The sequence below is a fragment of the Podarcis filfolensis genome, assembly GCF_964270895.1.
Source record: "Podarcis filfolensis genome assembly, chromosome: 17".
NCBI lineage: Eukaryota > Metazoa > Chordata > Lepidosauria > Squamata > Lacertidae > Podarcis > Podarcis filfolensis.
Genome location: NC_139621.1, coordinates 23,641,049 through 23,659,123, shown reverse-complemented (window position 1 = coordinate 23,659,123; position 18,075 = coordinate 23,641,049). Strand labels below are relative to the sequence as shown.

At 43.8% G+C, this 18,075-nt stretch overlaps 1 protein-coding gene across 1 annotated transcript in view; it reads left to right on the top strand.

Annotated features, from left to right (window-relative positions):
* Nucleotides 1-5,068: 5,068 nt before the first annotated feature.
* The window catches only part of FREM1 (FRAS1 related extracellular matrix 1), a gene marked incomplete at its 5' end in the record, with an annotated part of 76,098 nt that continues 63,091 nt past the window's right edge, over nucleotides 5,069-18,075 (top strand). Inside the window, 5 exons of the mRNA XM_083592618.1 lie at nucleotides 5,069-5,299; nucleotides 11,482-11,576; nucleotides 13,679-13,980; nucleotides 15,017-15,213; nucleotides 15,787-16,110. Coding sequence (XP_083448744.1) covers nucleotides 5,069-5,299; nucleotides 11,482-11,576; nucleotides 13,679-13,980; nucleotides 15,017-15,213; nucleotides 15,787-16,110 — 1,149 coding nt within the window. The remainder of the gene's footprint in view (nucleotides 5,300-11,481; nucleotides 11,577-13,678; nucleotides 13,981-15,016; nucleotides 15,214-15,786; nucleotides 16,111-18,075) is intronic.

The following is an 18,075-nucleotide window of genomic DNA, read 5'->3' as shown; positions in this document are numbered from 1 at the left end:
TTAAAGCAAGGTATGGGCTACAGTCCAGCATAACAGGCTGCTTAATGTCTCATAGAGTTTTAAACAGGATTTAGACTACAATCCTAAACTCAATAATTAAGGCGTAAGCTCTGTTGATTAACTGTTGAGTAAACCCACTTAGGACAGCAGACCCTCCAATTGTCTCTATTTTCCAGGGACCGTTCCAGATTTACAAAACCCATCCCAGTTTCTGATTTGATCCTGGAATGTCCCGCTTTTCCTTAGGACATCCCTATTTTCATCAGAGAAATGTTGGAGGGTATGGAGTTATCCGACTCCCCAAGCCAAGGAGATAAGTAACTCTACAACCTTTAGAAGACATCTGAAGGCAGCTCTGTATAGTGAACCATCAAGGCACTGTTGATCTGCTTAGCTTCAGCAAAATGTGCTCATCATGTGCCTTTATTTTAGATAGGGGGCGGGGTCGGAAATTATGAATGCCCTGCATGAATGAATAAATGAACAAACAATTCTTGGGCGTTCTTTACCACTACCTTCCTTGATTTTTAGTACAACCTTCGCAATGACAATTCTGTGTCCTCCCCCCCTCCCCATCTAGCTTCCTGCTGAAAGTCAGGGGCATAGTGTGTGTGTGGGGGTGCTGTTGGGGCAATGGTCCTGGGCACATTTTTCGGGGGGGCTGCTCACGCCACCCTGCCAGCCCCACACCACTTTGCAAGTCTGGGAACTGCTCTAAATGATCACATGGCAGCATGAGAACGATGCAACAGCCATGTGCCCTTCAATCCCAGCCTTGCCCTCTGAAGGGCATATGACTCTTGTGTCCTTCTCATGCCCCCTTGCCAGACCTGAGTCGCTTTGTGAGGCTGGGATCTCAAAGTGACTTGGGGCTGGGGTCACTCCGACAGTATCAGCAGTGAGGGCTGAGCTGGCACTGCGGGGCTCTGTTCACCCTCCATGCCCGGCCTCCCCGGTGCCAGCAAACCATGCTATGCCACTGCCTCTAGTGCTTACTGTAGTTAACTCTTCTAAGCCCAACCTGATGGCAGAAGTACAGTACCTTGTTCACAAATGGCAACATAAGCCTTCGCAAAGGATCTAGCAGCCCATTGTTCAGCTAAGTAAAAAGCCTGAATAGGCAACATTTAAGAGGCTTTAAAAAAACACTTCCTAACAAAGAATCTTAGTTAGCCTGCTCTTGTTGTAATGCCTGTGGCCGCCTTTCAAAGTGTTCCATAAAAGCTGGCTGTGAAGGTAAACGGATGCTGTGTTTCCTTTGATTTTCAGATAAACTTTAACTGCCTGAGTACATGAAGTCACTGCAGGCAAGATAAGGCTATCAGTGCTCTTTCAGAATAGTTGAGTCTATAGAAAGCAGGCACAACATGGCCTGCTAAAGAGTTTACGAATAATCTTCAGAGAGAGAGAGAGAGAGAGAGAGAGAGAGAGAGTCCTATAGTTAGGGACATGGTAAAAAATAAATAAATAGAGGAATTTTTTTAGCAGCAAGTCAGCATCATTCACATGCCATCTAATCTCCCATTTCATTATACTACCAGTATTGGTATTTTATATAGCGCCATCAATGCACATGGTCTTTTACAGAGGAAAGGGGACAGGTTCCTGCCCCATGGATATTGCAATATACAATGAGACACAGGGAAGACAATAGAGTAAAGAGACTTCCTGGGACTGTGGCTGAGGGCATGATAGATCACTTTCTTTGTTGGCAGAGACGGAGAGCCATAGGCAGAGACTATGGCTGTGGAAAATTCTACTGCTTTATGAATGGCTATGCTCTAAGGGTTGTGGACCCAGAAACAGGGTGGGTCAGTTATGTTGTCTCAGGGGGTGATGGGGGACATCTTAGATCTCCTTTATTTCCCTGGCACACACACAAACACAGCCCCAAAGAATGAAAAAGTCTGTAGGTCATGTTGGTGTCAACAGAAGGGGAAATGGAAGGGTTTTTTCTTAAAGATTGAACTGGGGATGAGAAGCGCCATTCCTCGCCAGTTTAGGATGGCTCTGGCCAGAATACTGAGACTCTTGATTGTATCAAATGTCCCACTTGCGCTTGCACAACTTCCCTGCTCATCTCCTCTCCCCTGCAGCCCCCCTATCCTCAAAACCTGCCCTAAAGGGTTGAGGGACCTTCTGGAGCAGATTTGGGGAGGGCAGAGTGAGAGGAGAGGAGGGGGAAATCCATTGCATGAGTGGTACACCTGTGGAGTGGCTTTGGGTGCAGCCTTCTGCCTTGCTCATGGTCTTCCAGAATTGTGAAGACCAGTTATGGGCACAGCATGCATTTCCTCTAAGCCACTCAACCCCCCACTGTGAACTTATCGAAAGAAGCAGAGCAGGTTCTTGGTTTCTTTTTATTGGGGGAATAAGAAAAGACAATCTCCCCCTTAATTAATAAGTAAAACTGCTCACTTTTAATTACTACAGGCAGGATTTGTATATGACAACTTAAGAAAGGGATGCAGGTAGCGCTGTGGTCTAAACCACTGAGCCTCTTGGGCTGGCCGATCAGAAGATTGGTGGTTCGAATCCGCACAACAAGATGAGCTCCTGTTGCTCTGTCCCAGCTCCTGCCTACCTAGCAGTTTGAAAGCACACCAGTGCAAGTAGATAAATAGGTACCGCTGTGGTAGAAAGGTAAACGGTGTTTCTGCGCGCTCTGGCTTCCGTCATAGTGTCCCGTTGCACCAAAAGCGATTTAGTTCTGCTGGCCACATGACCCAGAAGGCTGTCTGTGGACAAACGCTGGTTCCCTCAGCCTGAAAGCGAGATGAGCACTGCAACCCCATAGTCGCCTTTGACTGGACTTAACAGTCCAGGGATCCTTTACCTTTACCTCACTTAAGAAATGAAACAAAACTTATGCAGGGCTCAGCTGCCAGCCTATGATTAAATAAGATGCTCTGTGGACTGTAGTCTTGATGGGGGCGGGTATTTGTTTTAACTGCATATAAACTTAGAGTGTGGAATCAAAGCACATTTGCTTCATCACTATTATTGTATAATTAAAGACACTCCATGCATTTCAAAGAGGATCTGCTTCATCTGTCTGCTGAGTGGGTGGTATGATGGACTTCATGGGAAAGCGTCTGGAGGGCAGTGCCATAGACTAAACCAGACTTCACCAATCTTGTGTCCTTTAGCTGTTTGGAGCTACAGCTTCCATCAGCTTCAGTAGAGCTATTCTTAGGTTCTCTGCTGATCTGCACAGAACTGTGTGTTATAAAGAGAAGCATTGGTCAACAGTTAAGCGACAGTCTCCTGTTGAATTCCTTATTCTCCTTTTAGGATTGCCATAATTTCAAGAGCAAAAAAAGGGGACACATTTGCTGACTTCTACTTTTGATTGCTATGAGAACTCTACCCATTGAAAAGAGGGCGTGTCCTGGAAAAAGAGGACTATTGGCAATCCTACATACAACTTAATTTATGGTGTGTACCATTGTGAATTTCCCTATGTGCTCATACCCTCCAACACTTCTCCAGTGAAAATAAGGATGTCCTATATAACAACAACAACAACAACAACAACAACAACAACAACAACAACAACAACAAACAACAACATTATTGTTTATATCCCACCCATCTGACTGGGCTGCCCCAGCCACTCTGGGTAGCTTCCAACATATATAAAAACCTAATAAAACATGAAACATGAAAAAACTCCCCTATTCAAGACTGCCATCAGATGTCTTCTAAAAGTTGTATACTCACTCATCTCCTTGGTTAGGGTTGGTTGCCAGTTTCTCCCGATAAAGGCTTGATTTCTGACATGCTTAACTGCCTACCCTCCAACATTTCTCTGATGAAAATAGGGACGTCCTAAGCAAAAGCAGGACATTCTACAATCAAATCAGAAAGTGGGATGGCTTCTGTAAATCCGGGCTGTCCCTGGAAAACAGGGACACTTGGAGGGTGTGTTGAGCTTCATGGGTGAACACTGATATGGGTGGGAAAGCTTTCCCCGGGACTATCTGATAAACGCATGAGATCCAGATTTGGAAAAAGCTTCCATATCTCCCAGTGGAAGCTGGTGACAGAACTGTACAATGAGGAAGTCTGAGTTGATGATTATGATTATGACTATTGATCTCCGGTCCATAATCAGGTCTGGCTCTATTCATAGGCATTCTATTCTGCCTCAAGCAGAAAATATCAGGGTAACATTAAATGGCACCCAAATACCTGGTTTTTGGTTTTGTTTTGTTTGTTAATTATATTATACCCTGTGATTTGGATTCTTCTGCCTCAGGCACCAACATCAGTGCAATAGAACATTACCACCACCACAAAAAAACCATCCCCTCAATCTGTTCTTGGGTTTCCCCCAACCCTCTGGAGCAGATCTGGTGGCAGGAGAAGGTTCAAGTCCCAAACTGCAAGCAGCAATCATTGTACTTTGGGGACATTTTGGTTGAAAATTGCCCAAAATATCTCAGGCCTTCCCAGTTTTGTGTAACATGCACAAGACCATTTTTCTGGGGGTACTCAAGTACCCACACCTTTTTTCAAATGTTAAAAGTGTGTAACAACTTCATGGTGAGTACGGCACCTTTTCCCCCCTTTACACAAGATACCTGAATTGCTGCAGCCTGGTCTGAGCATGTGGGGTGTAGATGGGGAGCTGTAGCAGCCTGGATAAAGCTCTTCAGCTGCCTGTCTCCCATCAACATAGCTCATTTGTTGTCTGAAATGAAATATGATTGTGTGGGATGTCAAGGCATGATGTTCACTTGTAGCAACAGATGCAATGCACTGTACCTTCCTATTCATTACTGTCATTCTCTCTCTCTCTCTGTTTTTTTTCCCCTACCCCCTAGATTTTTTGGGGAAAATGTGTCCATTGTTCTAAATGTTGGGATTGATCCATTAATTTATTTACCTGAGGATTATTTGAAAAGGTTCCTTGTCCAGATTCCATTATGCAGGAAATATTCTTGATGAAGCTCATAGAGGACACTGTAGCCTGATGCCCATGATCAGGTGGTGAAGCTTCCCAGGAAGGACTAAGAAAACAACCCCCTTTCCCTAAAGAGTTTTCTCCTTTGCTAACCACACTATGAAGGCTTTGGGGAACAGCTGGCTCCTTTTGCTCTTTGCACTTAATCTGAGAAGCATCCACTCCTCCTTTGTCAACGTCAACCGTGGGGCGAAAGTGATGAAGGGCCAGTCCATCTTCCTGTTGCAAGAGGACCTGCAGTTTTCCATTCCCCGAGAGAAGGACGCTTGCAAAGTGGAAGTTGTGATGAACGAGCCGATGACGCAGAGGGTTGGGAAACTAACCCCACAGGTATGCGAAATATATTGGCATGGAAATTTGGGGAGCTGGGAAGAGGAGGAAAAGGGACGACTTATTGGGGGTAACTGGACTTTGGAACGGCGGAATGGCCATTCTCAAACATAGCATTGGCTTCCATTGTAGTGTAGAGTAGTTTGGACTTGATATTCCGCTTTATCACTACCCTAAGGAGTCTCAAAGCGGCTAACAATCTCCTTTCCCTTCCTCAGCCACAACAAACACTCTGTGAGGTGAGTGAGGCTGAGAGACTTCAGAGAAGCGTGACTAGCCCAAGGTCACCCAGCAGCTGCATGTGAAGGAGCAGGGAATCAAACCCAGTTCACCAGATTACGAGTCCACTGCTCTTAACCACTACACCACACTGGCTCTCAGTGACTGGCTCTCAGTGGCTTTTCATTGTGAGTGAAGCTTGTTTGTTAGTTAAAAGCTTTTGATACACCTTTTCCCAAACTGAAGCAACTGCATACAGCCCCACCTATATATCGATGGGCAAAGCAGACTTATCTCTAATTTTTCTCCACTGCTGCTGAATGAAACAGCACTTTGCCCTCAAACGCTTCTAATTTGTGCTTGCTTTGGTTTTTTAAAAACTATTATTAAAAGCCACCAGGAGGTAAGTCAGCTGTTCATGTACATTTTAGATAAGACCCCCCCAGGGCAAAGCCCAGCACTGTACAGCTCTTAACCACAAGCAAGGGTTCCTTTTAATTGCTCCCCATGTAGTAATAGCGTGACTAAAATGTGAATGCACAGCATACCATGGGACTTGTTCAGTTCCCAAGAATTACCATCAACAGATGGTAAACATACAAAGGGGTTTTTTATGCTTCCTTTCCACATCAGACATATTTCCCATATCACCTTTCTTCTACTTTTGTCCCATCTGGGTTTACTTATGGGAACCTGTGTGGAGAAAGCAACGTTTTCTCGATCTGGTTACTAATACAAAATAGAATGGGATGCTTTGAGAGCAGTGTGGCTGGCACTGGGAGCAGTGATCATGTGTGTTTTCTTCCGCCACCCTGGTATTGGAAACATAAACGTGTCAGGTGCACAAAATTATACTTGGCTCCTCCTGCTGCTGGGTGGGGAAATGTCTGATTTGAGGACTATGTGCACACCAAACAGTTAAAGTAAACAGCTCCCCCCCCCACAAGAATCCTAAGAACTGTAGTTCACACACAAAGAGAGCCCGAGGTTCAGCACCTTCAACAAACTACAGTTCCCAGGATTCTTTGGGGAAAGGCATGTAGTTTAAACATATGGTGTGTATGCAACCTATGCAGTCATGCAAATCCCATATGCCTAGTTTTGCCTTGGAATATCAGTGGGTAGGGGGAGTCTGCTGCCTGAATGCCTTGTTCATGAGCTTACTGGGGGCTACTGTGGGAACCTGATCCAGAGCTAGATGGACCTTTGTTCTGACTCCTCTGGGCTCTTTTTATATTCTTCTGGCTATAGCAATATGAAGTTTCACTCTTATGTAGTAAGCTGCCCATAAAAATGTGGCCAATTATCAACAGGAACATTGTTCTGGTCACTTTGCTTCAATGAATACTGCTCGTGCACCAACCAGTTGCGCCCTTTCTCAGAGATGCACCAAGCTCACCCCATATGTGGACTAATACATGTTCACCATCTGCCTCATCAAATGATTGGATGAATATACTTTAGAGGAAGCTGAATATCTCTTACTTGTTGCTCTCTACACAAAGGAAGTCCTTCTAGTTACCTAGCAGAGGCCCCCTACAACAGCTTTGGTGGCCAAATTTTGATTTGGCATTGGCCAGCTCTCTAGGAGTGCATAAAGGTAAAGGTACCCCTGCCTGTACGGGCCAGTCTTGACAGACTCTAGGGTTGTGCGCTCATCTCACTCTAGAGGAGTGCATAGGCATGCCATATTTCAAAAATTAAAATTCCAGCCCTGCGCATTCCATCTGGCTGCACTCATTATGTTGCAGGAGGGGGACCCTCAAAGGCACCGGCTGCCTTTGGACAGGAAGATGACCGGCAGCAACAGAAGCATCTCTGCTTAAAATTCAATAATTCCCCCCAGACACCATTTTAGGCATCCAATTTCCGTACATGTCCAGAATTTTCCAGACGTATGGCAAGCCTAGGAGTGTATGCCAGTGGTGGGTGCGGCCCAAAGTGGGCATGGCTACCCACATACATTTAAAAGAAATTAATTTCTGCAAACTAGCCCTAAGAACCAAATAGCAATCTAGGTGGAAACTTTGTTTGTCCCATTGTGAAGAAGAGGATGCTAGACTAAGTAGACCTCTTTTTTTTCTTTTTTGCTCCAGTAGGACTTGTATTCTTCATTTGTTAAGATGAAGCATTGTGTGGGGATGTTTTACTGTGAATAAAGCTGCCATGATGAAGAAACAAATATGACATTGGAAATTAGCAAGTGATTTTGGAACAATGACACACAGTATATCTGTAACCTCTGCTATCTTTCTAGTTTAGACATAGGGTTGTGGGGTTTGTTTGTTTGTTTGTTTGTTTGTTTTTTGCATATCCCTATGCCTAATAGCGGGACATGGGTGGCGCTGTGGTCTAAACCACAGAGCCTCTTGGGCTTGCCGATCAGAAGGTCAGCGGTTCAAATCCCCGTGATGGGGTGAGCTCCCATTGCTTGGTCCCTGCTCCTGCCAACCTAGCAGTTTGAAAGTATGTCAAAGTGCAAGTAGATAAATAGGTACCGCTCCGGCGGGAAGGTGAACGGTGTTTCCGTGCGCTGCTCTGGTTTGCCAGAAGCACCTTAGTCATGCTGGCCACATGACCTGGAAGCTGTCTGTGGACAAATGCTGGCTTTCTTGGCCAGTAAAGCGAGATGAGTGCCACAACCCCAGAGTCATCCGTGACTGGACTTAATGGTCAGGGGTCCCTTTACCTTTACCTATACCTAATAGCAATATGCAGTTATCATCAGGTAATAATGCTGATCGCCATGCCTTCGGTTCATTTTGAGCTGATGCTAATAGCATAGAAGCAGAACATGCTCTGGTCAGTTGGCAACTATTAACTGCCCCCCCCCCCACCATGGCAGAACTTGCCCTTGTTTTGCTAAAGAGATTGTGCTTTTAACCAGCAAACACTGCATTATGCAAGAACCTGTCCTATTATTTCCTTTGCTGTCGTTAAAGTGAGTAATGTGCTAGGAATGTGTGACAATTTAATTACAAATTGTAATTGAAAAGTAGTTGAAGTGGAAATAAAAGCAAAGCCAGACAGTAATTAGGAAAAGATTTAGCTCTCCTTTGTTTTACTTGTTAAATTTATAGACAATTATGGCTGCCTGTTCATATGAAAGAAAAACATATTAGGAAGCATAAAACAGCTGTTTCCCTTTAACAAAGCAGATTGTGTCTATTTTATAATCATTGTCTGTCTACGGCAAGAGTCATGTTGAGGAAAAAAGCTTTCATTATTTATCTCCCTCGTTATCAATTAAGTGGAGGAACTAATGATGTCTTCTGGAAAAACACAATTTATGACTATTATGGCCATAGTTCTCTGATGGATAGCATTGCCTGTACCATGTTGCAGCTCTCGTCTTCCATTAGAAGGAAGCTGAATTCTCAGGGCTAAGAGCATTTGGAGACGTGAGCCTTAAATTGCTTCTCTGACTTCCTAGCGCTCTTTCAGTGAGCACCTGATGTCATTTCCACATGTGGGGCTTAAATTAGCTTTGTTTTAAATCAACTCTTCGAAGAAATGTAAACCTGTGTTGACTAAGAGGTGCATCTGGTTTCTCTCCTGCGTTGGCTGCATTTGTGAGACAAAATTGGTGAGACGGGCTCAGATGTGTTTCCTTGTGTCCCGTGTGGGGTCGGTGGGAATGCACTGCCCAATGTCAATGCAGGCGAGGCTGCCTTTACCATTAGGCAAGGTGATGTTGGCCCCACCAGGTGACAGATTTTGGGGGGAATAATTTAATGGTGACAAATTGTTTAGCTTCTTATGTCTTTGCCACCCTGTGAGTGTGTGTGATGGGGTATTATTATTATTTAGCTCAGTTACAAAAAATACCATTTTTGGATACGGGAGAAATACAGTGAAAGCAAGGCAAGTGTAATATGAATGAGCATTCTGGCCAAAGCAGTCTGTCTGTAGTCCAAATCAATTGCAGTGAGTGGGAACTTGCACGAAAATGCTCGGAGAGTCAGACAGCAGCAGCAATGTGTGGTTGGATATCCGATATACAATTTGGGGCTCCATAGTCCCAGATGGCTTGATCCTCCAGACTAAGCTGGTTGAATTTTAGTTCTTGCCAACTTCAACTTAAATCCCATTGAGTTAAATGGGAACTAAATGCAAATAACTGGATCCACTGTTTATTATGATGATGATGTTATTGTTGTTTAGTCATTTAGTCGTATCCGACACTTCGTGAGCCCATGGACCAGAGCATGCCAGGCACTCCTGTCTTCCACTGCTTCCTGCAGTTTGGTCAAACTCATGTTAGTAGCTTTGAGAACACTGTCCAACCATCTCGTCCTCTGTCGTCCCCTTCTCCCTGTGCCCTCAATCTTTCCCAACATCAGGGTCTTTTCCAGGGAGTCTTCTCTTCTCAGGTATTGGAGTATTGCTGCCTCAGCTTCAGGATCTGTCCTTCCTTATTATACTCTGTTTATATGTATTATACGTCTGTGTATTAGGAGACTCGGAAGTCTATCTTAAGAATGCTGCAGTGTACAGGGTCATGATATGATCACAAAGCACTGAGGGCTGCTTTACATAAAATATAAGGGAGACAAGCATATCTTCTGAAGATATGTTTGTTTGTTTGTTTGTTTGTTGCATTTATATCCCACCTTTTTCTCCCAGGAGCGCAAGGTGGTCTGCTTGGTTCTCCCCCTCCTCATTTAATTCTCACAACAATCCTGTGACGTAAGTTAGGCTGAGAGTCAGTGACCAGCCCCAGTTTACTCAGTAAGCAAGTGGGGATTTGAACCCTGGTCTCCCAGGTACTAGTCTGACTCTTTAACCACTATACCAAATTCTCAAGTGGTTGTATATATGTGTAAATAAAACCAGATATGCTAAAGACACCACAGTCTCTATTGACCTTCATTCCAAGGAAACTGAGCCCTGGGTAAAGCTCTTGGAACCCCAGGAGTCTCTGATTGCTCAAAGATTGTGGCGGCTTATAACTGTATTAATTCCCCACAGTCCCAGAAACATTGTTAAGCTATCTACCCATTTTTTATATATTTGCATGTTGAGATCCCCAAGCCACCCCAAATAGCTCACACACCACACAGAAATTTTGTTTAAGGTTTTTTGGCATAATTTTTGGCCACAACTTTATTAAATACAAAAATGTGAGTGGTTGCTTAGGCATTGGTTGCGACTATCTGCCCCCCAGTGGGGGACAGACTGACATTTCGCAAGCCTGCGAAAGTCAGAAAATGGGAATACACTTGGGGGTAGCGACGGAGCAGGGAACCTGCCCTCAGCCTTCCCCAAATGCAACCAGGGGCTCTTGCGTGGCCCTAGCCCCTTCACAGGGTTTGGACAAAAGCAATGGTGAGCCCCTGTATTCCTTTAACGGAATCCCTTGCAGCAGCAGCATTAGAGGGGCAGGCACAGCCAATCCATGCCCCTCAACCAACCAAACCATAAACCAATGCCTAACCGCAACCTTAAAAGTTGTGACGATTTGCTATGCAGTAGGCAAAAACCAAATGGCACCAGCCAATCAGCCAGATGGACAAAATTCCTACCGGGCCCCTGCCCCAAGAGCAGACAACCCCATGACAGGCATAGCAAGGTCAATCTGAACAACCCTGAATATAGGGAGGGAGGGATGGGCAATCCGATGCACGGAGCGAAAAGAGGAAGCTCTATGCCTCGTGCGGCAAGTTTTAACATTTCTGGCTTTCAGTCACAAAATAGCAATGTTAACTTCCTCCCAACAACAAGGGAAGCCCAATCACAACAGTGGGCAATGATCAATTAGCCCGCCCCACAACTTTGGAGGGTCTTGTCAGCCCCCACCGCAACACGTGCTCCCCATGAAGGAGAACACGCTATACCACAGGGTAATTATGTAAATCACTTCTGCATTGCAAAACATTTTTTTGAGACAAACCAAAATGAGCCAAAGGGAAAACGCCTGAAATATGCTGCCTCCTCTTTAAACAAAGCCTATTTTTCAACAGGTGTTTGATTGCCATTTTCTTCCCAATGAAGTCAAGTACACTCACAATGGATGCCCTATTCTCAATGAAGACTTAGTCATGCTGAGGTTATACAGGTAAGCAGCACTGGGGGGATGTCTCAGGGGGTGTTTCTTAGGAAAGAACAAGCATGTTTCTACCATTCACCTAATATTAAAAGGTAATGCTAAGTGAATTATCTCTTCTGAGTTTTCTTTTATATCGCATCACAAAGAAAATAAAAAATCCATGATATAAGGATCCCTCTGATACCTTATATCATATATGGTGGGGATGTGATAAAATTAAGAAATTTTGGGGAAATATACATGAGGAACTGAAAAAAATGTTTAAAACAACAATTGGTAAGAAACCGGAAACATTCCTTTTAGGAATTATAACAAATGACATCCCAAAAGACATGAAGAGAATCTTTTTGTATGCAACAGCTGCCGCAAGGCTATTGATTGCAAAAAAAAATTGAAATTAGAAGAAGTACCGACATTGAAAGATTGGCAAAATAATTTTTTTGAAATGATTGAATTAGCAAAAATGACGGCAACAATTAGAATGCAATCTAATCAAAATCTCAAACAGGAATGGAAATGTGTAGAAGAATACATGACCAAAAGATGCTCCAACAAGAATTTATTGATATGTATAGACTGATTTCACAAAGTTAAGTTAAGCTAAGCTAAGCAGATATATAAGATTGAATGTTTAATTATTAAGATACAAAATTACAATCTCAATAATAAAGTTACCGGTACATAATAATAACAAGGAAGTCACGCACGGGTGGAGGGAAGACACAGGGCAAGAAATAAGAAATGGATAAATGTTGGTACATAATGACATGTGAAAATGTGAATTTACGAATATAATATATATGTATAAATATGTAAAGATTTCATATATGTATTGCAACATTAATAATAAATAAATGAAGTGCAAAAAAGAAGAAAATAAAAAATCCAAGGTGCCCATTGGTTGCAAAACCAAATGCATTAAACAAATTATTCATTTGTTCATGTTCATCCTATTCCTTGGCCCATAAATAAAATTATGGATAATTTACTTAACACTGATTGTGCCTGTTGCTACTGTCAGCAAGGAAGAATTATGGTTCCAGTAATGGGATATCTCAAGATAGTGAACCCACCCCAGAGGGTTAGATTCACAACACAAACAGAGCTAAATCAGGCTTTGAGGGTTGTTGAAGGCCTTGCTACTCAAAACAAAAAGAGCCTCTCTTTAAAACCTCTCCAGCAGCAGCAGGGCTGGCCATTGCGGTGTTTGTCCACCTCTGTGAGTGCCATTTTGTTGCCACGATTCTGTGGCATCTAAATATCTAAATAAATGATTAAGCCACTGAAGAAGAATAGCTCACTGGCTCATATGGTATTGCTCATACTTTCCAGCTTTCAAGGTTGCATTTCTGCTGTAGGATGTGGTTGATTAAATGAAATAATAGGTTTGCCTAACCATACACTTGGAACCATGCAGTTAGGGACGTGGGTGGCGCTGCGGTCTAAACCACTGAACCTCTTGGGCTTCCTGATCAGAAGGTCGGCAGTTCGAATCCCCACAATGGGGTGAGCTCCCGTTGCTCTGTCCCAGCTCCTGCCAACCTAGCAATTCAAAAGCATACCAGTGCAAGTAGATAAATAGGTACCGCTGCAGCGGGAAGGTAAACGGCGTTTCCGTGCTCTCTGGTTTCTGTCACGGTGTTCCGTTGAGCCAGAAGCGGTTTAGTCCTGCTGGCCACATGACCCGGAAAGCTGTCTGTGGACAAACGCTGGCTCCCTCGACCTGAAAGCGAGATGAGGGCTGCAACCTCATAGTCGCCTTTGACTGGGCTTAGCCGTACAGGGGTCCTTTACCTTTACCTTTTTACCTGATGAATTAATAAGTTGGCATAACTATAGGGATGAATCTTGAAGTTTGAGACAGAGCTTCATAAGAGTTCAGCCACCTCAATGCATAAATAGGTTTTCTGAATTTTGTAAGAACATGAGAGGAACCTGCTGGATCAGGCCAAAGGCCCATATAGCCCAGCATTGTATTATCACAGTAGACAAGCCTTTGGGAAACCCACAAACAGGTTCCAATTAAAATATACCAAATGTTGTAGATTCCAAAATGTGCCCAACTCTTTTGCTTGCTAAAATTTGACTGTCTTTTTGCTTGCCCTTTGCAGATTTACGGAAACAGAGACATTTACCGAAATGGTTCCCTTCCTTGTAAAGTTACTTGAACCAGATTGCAATATTATCAAGATGAGCTTGAGTGCCCTACAGGTCCCTAGCTTTCATGGCCTGTCCAATGTAATTAACAAGAACGTAATTACTTTAGACTACAACAGGAAAATAAACTTGGATTGTACCATAAGCCTGATTTCTGTAGAAACTTTCCTGCCAGCCCATGGGCAACTTGTCAGAGGATCAGAAGAAGAAGAACCACCTCGTGGAGATCACCCTCATAGTTTCCCTCCCACAACCGGTATGTACACTTCGTTTCTCTGCACCAGTTATATCATCACAAATATCTTCATTTAGTGATGAGGTTGTACAGGGGCGCCAACTTGCCTCCACATTATGGGGAGGGGCATGATGTGACGCATCATGGAACATCATGGGAGGAGGAGCCACCAGCCATTAAAGCTGAACGGCCGCTGTGTGTGGCTCTGCCCCAGCTCCTTCCAATCGACGTCTTGACGTCATGCATACAACATTGGTTCCCCCAATCGCCCTTGTAAGCTGCTGCCTCTGCCCAATAAATGATGTCAGCAATGTCTATGCAACACGATGACCATGTACATTGTTACATGAGCACAGTTCCACGGCATTTTATATTTTCATTTACATACATTCATTCAAAATAAGATGGGTTTATGAAGCAATTCTATATCCTCCCACCACACTGACGAAGAATTCTAAAAAAACATTAGTCAATATCCGGAATCACTGTTCAGTGTTGGACATCATATTTGCTGAATACACAAAGCTTCACAGCTTGTCTTCTATCGTACAAAGTCTGGTACCTCGCTTCATTTAAAGATTTTCAGAGACTTTGAGACTAAAGATTTCATTTTGGACTTGTTATGGTTTGAAGGAATTTTCTAAAAGATTGTCTATTGCATATGTACATGGTCGTCGTGTTGCGTAGACATTGCTGACGTTCTCTTTGCAACACAGAGGTTTGTTTGGTTACTTATTGTTGTACCATGGCCAATAGAATGATGTGCCTTAACATAATGCCTAAAAAATAATAAGAGTGGACGTGAGGCAAGTGTCCTTGGTGGGCTTCTCTGGGAGTGCATTCTATGAACAGAGAGATACCCCACCTGATTCACACAGAACATAAAGCTGGAGCTGGCTATAAAAAATATTCACAGAACATCTCATAGCCCCATCATTCCTTCCCATAGGTATTTCAGTCGTGAACTGTTCCTAGCTTCTGGTGTCTGGTTTGCATCTTCTGTCCATGTTTCTGTTGAGAGAGAAAAAACCCACTGTGATTTCCTTTGGGCCATTAGGACGTAGGAGAGGTGAAAGGTGTCCATCTGGGAGCTGTGTTTCAGGCCTGAAGACCATACAGAACATTAAAGTGAACTGTGAAGATTTTCTCCTGATGGGCCTAAGATACCAGCATTTGGACCCTCCTTCGCCCAACATTGATTACATTCCCATCAGACTGGATCTCACAGATAGCAGAAGCAAGACCATCTACAAGGTAAAGGCCTTATACAGAGGTAGGCAACCTAAGGCACAGGGGCCAGATGTGGCCCAATCGCCTTCTCAATCTGGCCCACAGACGGTCCGGGAATCAGCGTGTTTTTACATGAGTAGAATGTCTCCTTTTATTTAAAATGCATCTCTGGGTTATTTCTGGGGCCTGCCTGGTGTTTTTACATGAGTAGAATGTGTGCTTTTATTTAAAATGCATCTCTGGGTTATTTCTGGGGCCTAGGAATTTCTTCATATATTTTTTTCAAAATCTAGTCCAGCCCACCACATGGTCTGAGGGACGGTGGACCGGCCCATGACTGAAAAAGGTTGCTGACCCCTGCCCTTATAGGAAGGAACTTTGGCATAGACAGATCCAGGCTTAGGTGAAGCCATCTTTTGCCAACCTGGTGCCCTCCAGATGTTTTGGATTACAAGTCCCATCAGCCTTAGACATGCCAGCTGGGACTTATGGGAAATGCAGTCCAAAACACTTGGATGGCATCACTGGGTTAGGCTACCAAAAGAACATTCAGCCATAATTAGATGTTTACTTTGCCACCTGCTTCTTCTTCCGCAGTCTGAGCATGCTTGGCTTCCCGTTCACATTGGAGGTGCGTTTCCTAACCAGCCGCCCCAAGCTGCCTTCATGGCTATGCAAATCCTAGAAGCAGACCAGTTCATTCTGAGCCTGTTGTCAACAACCATACTGGATGCCGAAGACAGTGAAACAGCCAAATCCCTGCTCATTTTCAACATCACCAAACCACCCCAGGAAGGCTACATCACTCATCTGCAAGACCACACGAGGCCCATCTCATCCTTCACATGGAACAGCCTCAATGATATGCTTATTGCTTATCAGCCACCAAACAGCAGCCACACAGAGAGGAGAAATTATGAGGTAACCAAAGTGATTTTAATGAAGTCTCTCACAAGATTTCAAAGCATTTATCGAAACAGACTTTTAAAAAAATATATAGTTTCTTGATAACTTCCCACTCCCACTGTCCTGATGTTTGTTTGTTTGTTTATTCCTTTTTATTAGCTGTTTTATAATACACATATTTTTATTATCTAAACCCCACTACCATCAAATATTTCAGTAATCCATTGCTTATACCAGGCATAGGCAAACTTGGCCCTCCAGTTGTTTTTAGACTATAATTCCCATCATCCCGGACCACTGGTTTTGTTAGCTAGGAATGATGGGAGTTGTAGTCCCAAAACATCTGGAGGGCTGAGTTCACCTATGCCTGGCTTACACAGTCAAACCTCAGTTTCCAAACACCTCTGCTTTGGAACGTTTCGGCTCCCGAATGCCGAAAACCTGAAAGTAAATGCTCTGGTTTTTTAATGTTTTCAGAAGGCAAACATCTGATGCGGCTTCCGCTTAAGTGCAGGAAGCTCTTGCAGCCAATCAGAAGCTGTGCCTTGGTTGTCGAACTTTTTAGAAGCTGAAAGGGCTTCCGGAACAGATGTGTTTGACAACCAAGGTTTGACTGTATATCAAATCCTGCCTGCAACTTCATATATTGGTGATTATCAGTGGTCTCCATTACTCCTTAAAAACTTTGTCATCATGTCCTATTTATGTCATTATGTTCCATCAGTTTCATAAGCCATTCCTCCTTTGTTGGCAATCCTTTCTCTTTCCACTTCTGTTGTCACGTAGGGTATTTTGGAATTTCATGGCTGAGTAGGTAAAGGTAAAAGTAAAGGACCCCTGGACACTTAGGTCCAGTCAAAGGTGACTATGGGGTTGCAGCACTCATCTTGCTTTCAGGCCAAGGGAGCCAGCGTTTGTCCACAGACAGCTTTCCGGGTCATATGGCCAGCATAATTAAACCACTTCTGGTGCAACGGGACACTGTGACGGAAACCAGAGTGCATGGAAATGCTGTTTACCTTCCTGCCTATTTATCTACTTGCACTGGTGTGCTTTTGAACTGCTAGGTTGGCAGGAGCTGGGACAGAGCAACGGGAGCTCCCCCCCCCCTTCGTGTGTCACAATGACTGGAGTGTTGACTTGGGAGAATGGGGTTCGAATCCCCTCTCAGCTGCGTGGCTCACTGGGTGACCTTCGGCCAGTTGCCATCTTTTAGCCCAGCCTTTCTCAACCCAGGATGTCCCAGATGTTCTTGAACTACAACTCCCATCATCCCTCACCATTCGTTATATGCTGGCTAGGAATCATGGCAGTTGTAGTCCAACATCATCTAGGGATCCAAGGCTGAGAAAGGCTGTCTTAGCCTAACCTACCTCGCAGGAAGAGGAAGACCATGCTGAGTATCATTGCCCAGAAATAGATCAGTGACTTCCAGTCATGGTGGTGGCAGTTAGGCAATTTTTGACTCTGGAATTAATAGCCTTGTTAGACCCCCTCTCTATAGACTGCAATGTGTGTTACTTCATTTCAGAACAGGGGGCTCCTGTTCAGTGGGGCTCTGGACTTTTGACCCATTCTCTGGTTACATCACAGCACTTTTCAACAGAGTGATTTCACACATTGTATTACAGGTCATCAAATGTTAAGTTATTAAATCATGAGGAATCTGGTGACCTGCATGCACGTGTGAACCATCTCAGTGTGTCACTAAAGTTTTTTTCAACTGCCTCGGTTAATTTGTCAGAATCATGAGGGCTATTTGCCGCTTAATAAACATGAAAACCAATTTCCTTATAAATCCCCAAGTTACTAAAAATTTGGATCACAGCATTTGAAAGTTATATAGTTGCTTTATGATCATTATGATTATTATTACCAATGTTTTTCATTCAATGCCGTCCTTTAATCCTTTCAGGGAATCTGTCATGTTCCATTGTGCATGCTGTGTGAGGAATGGTTGATGTTGAGAGGCGATAAGAT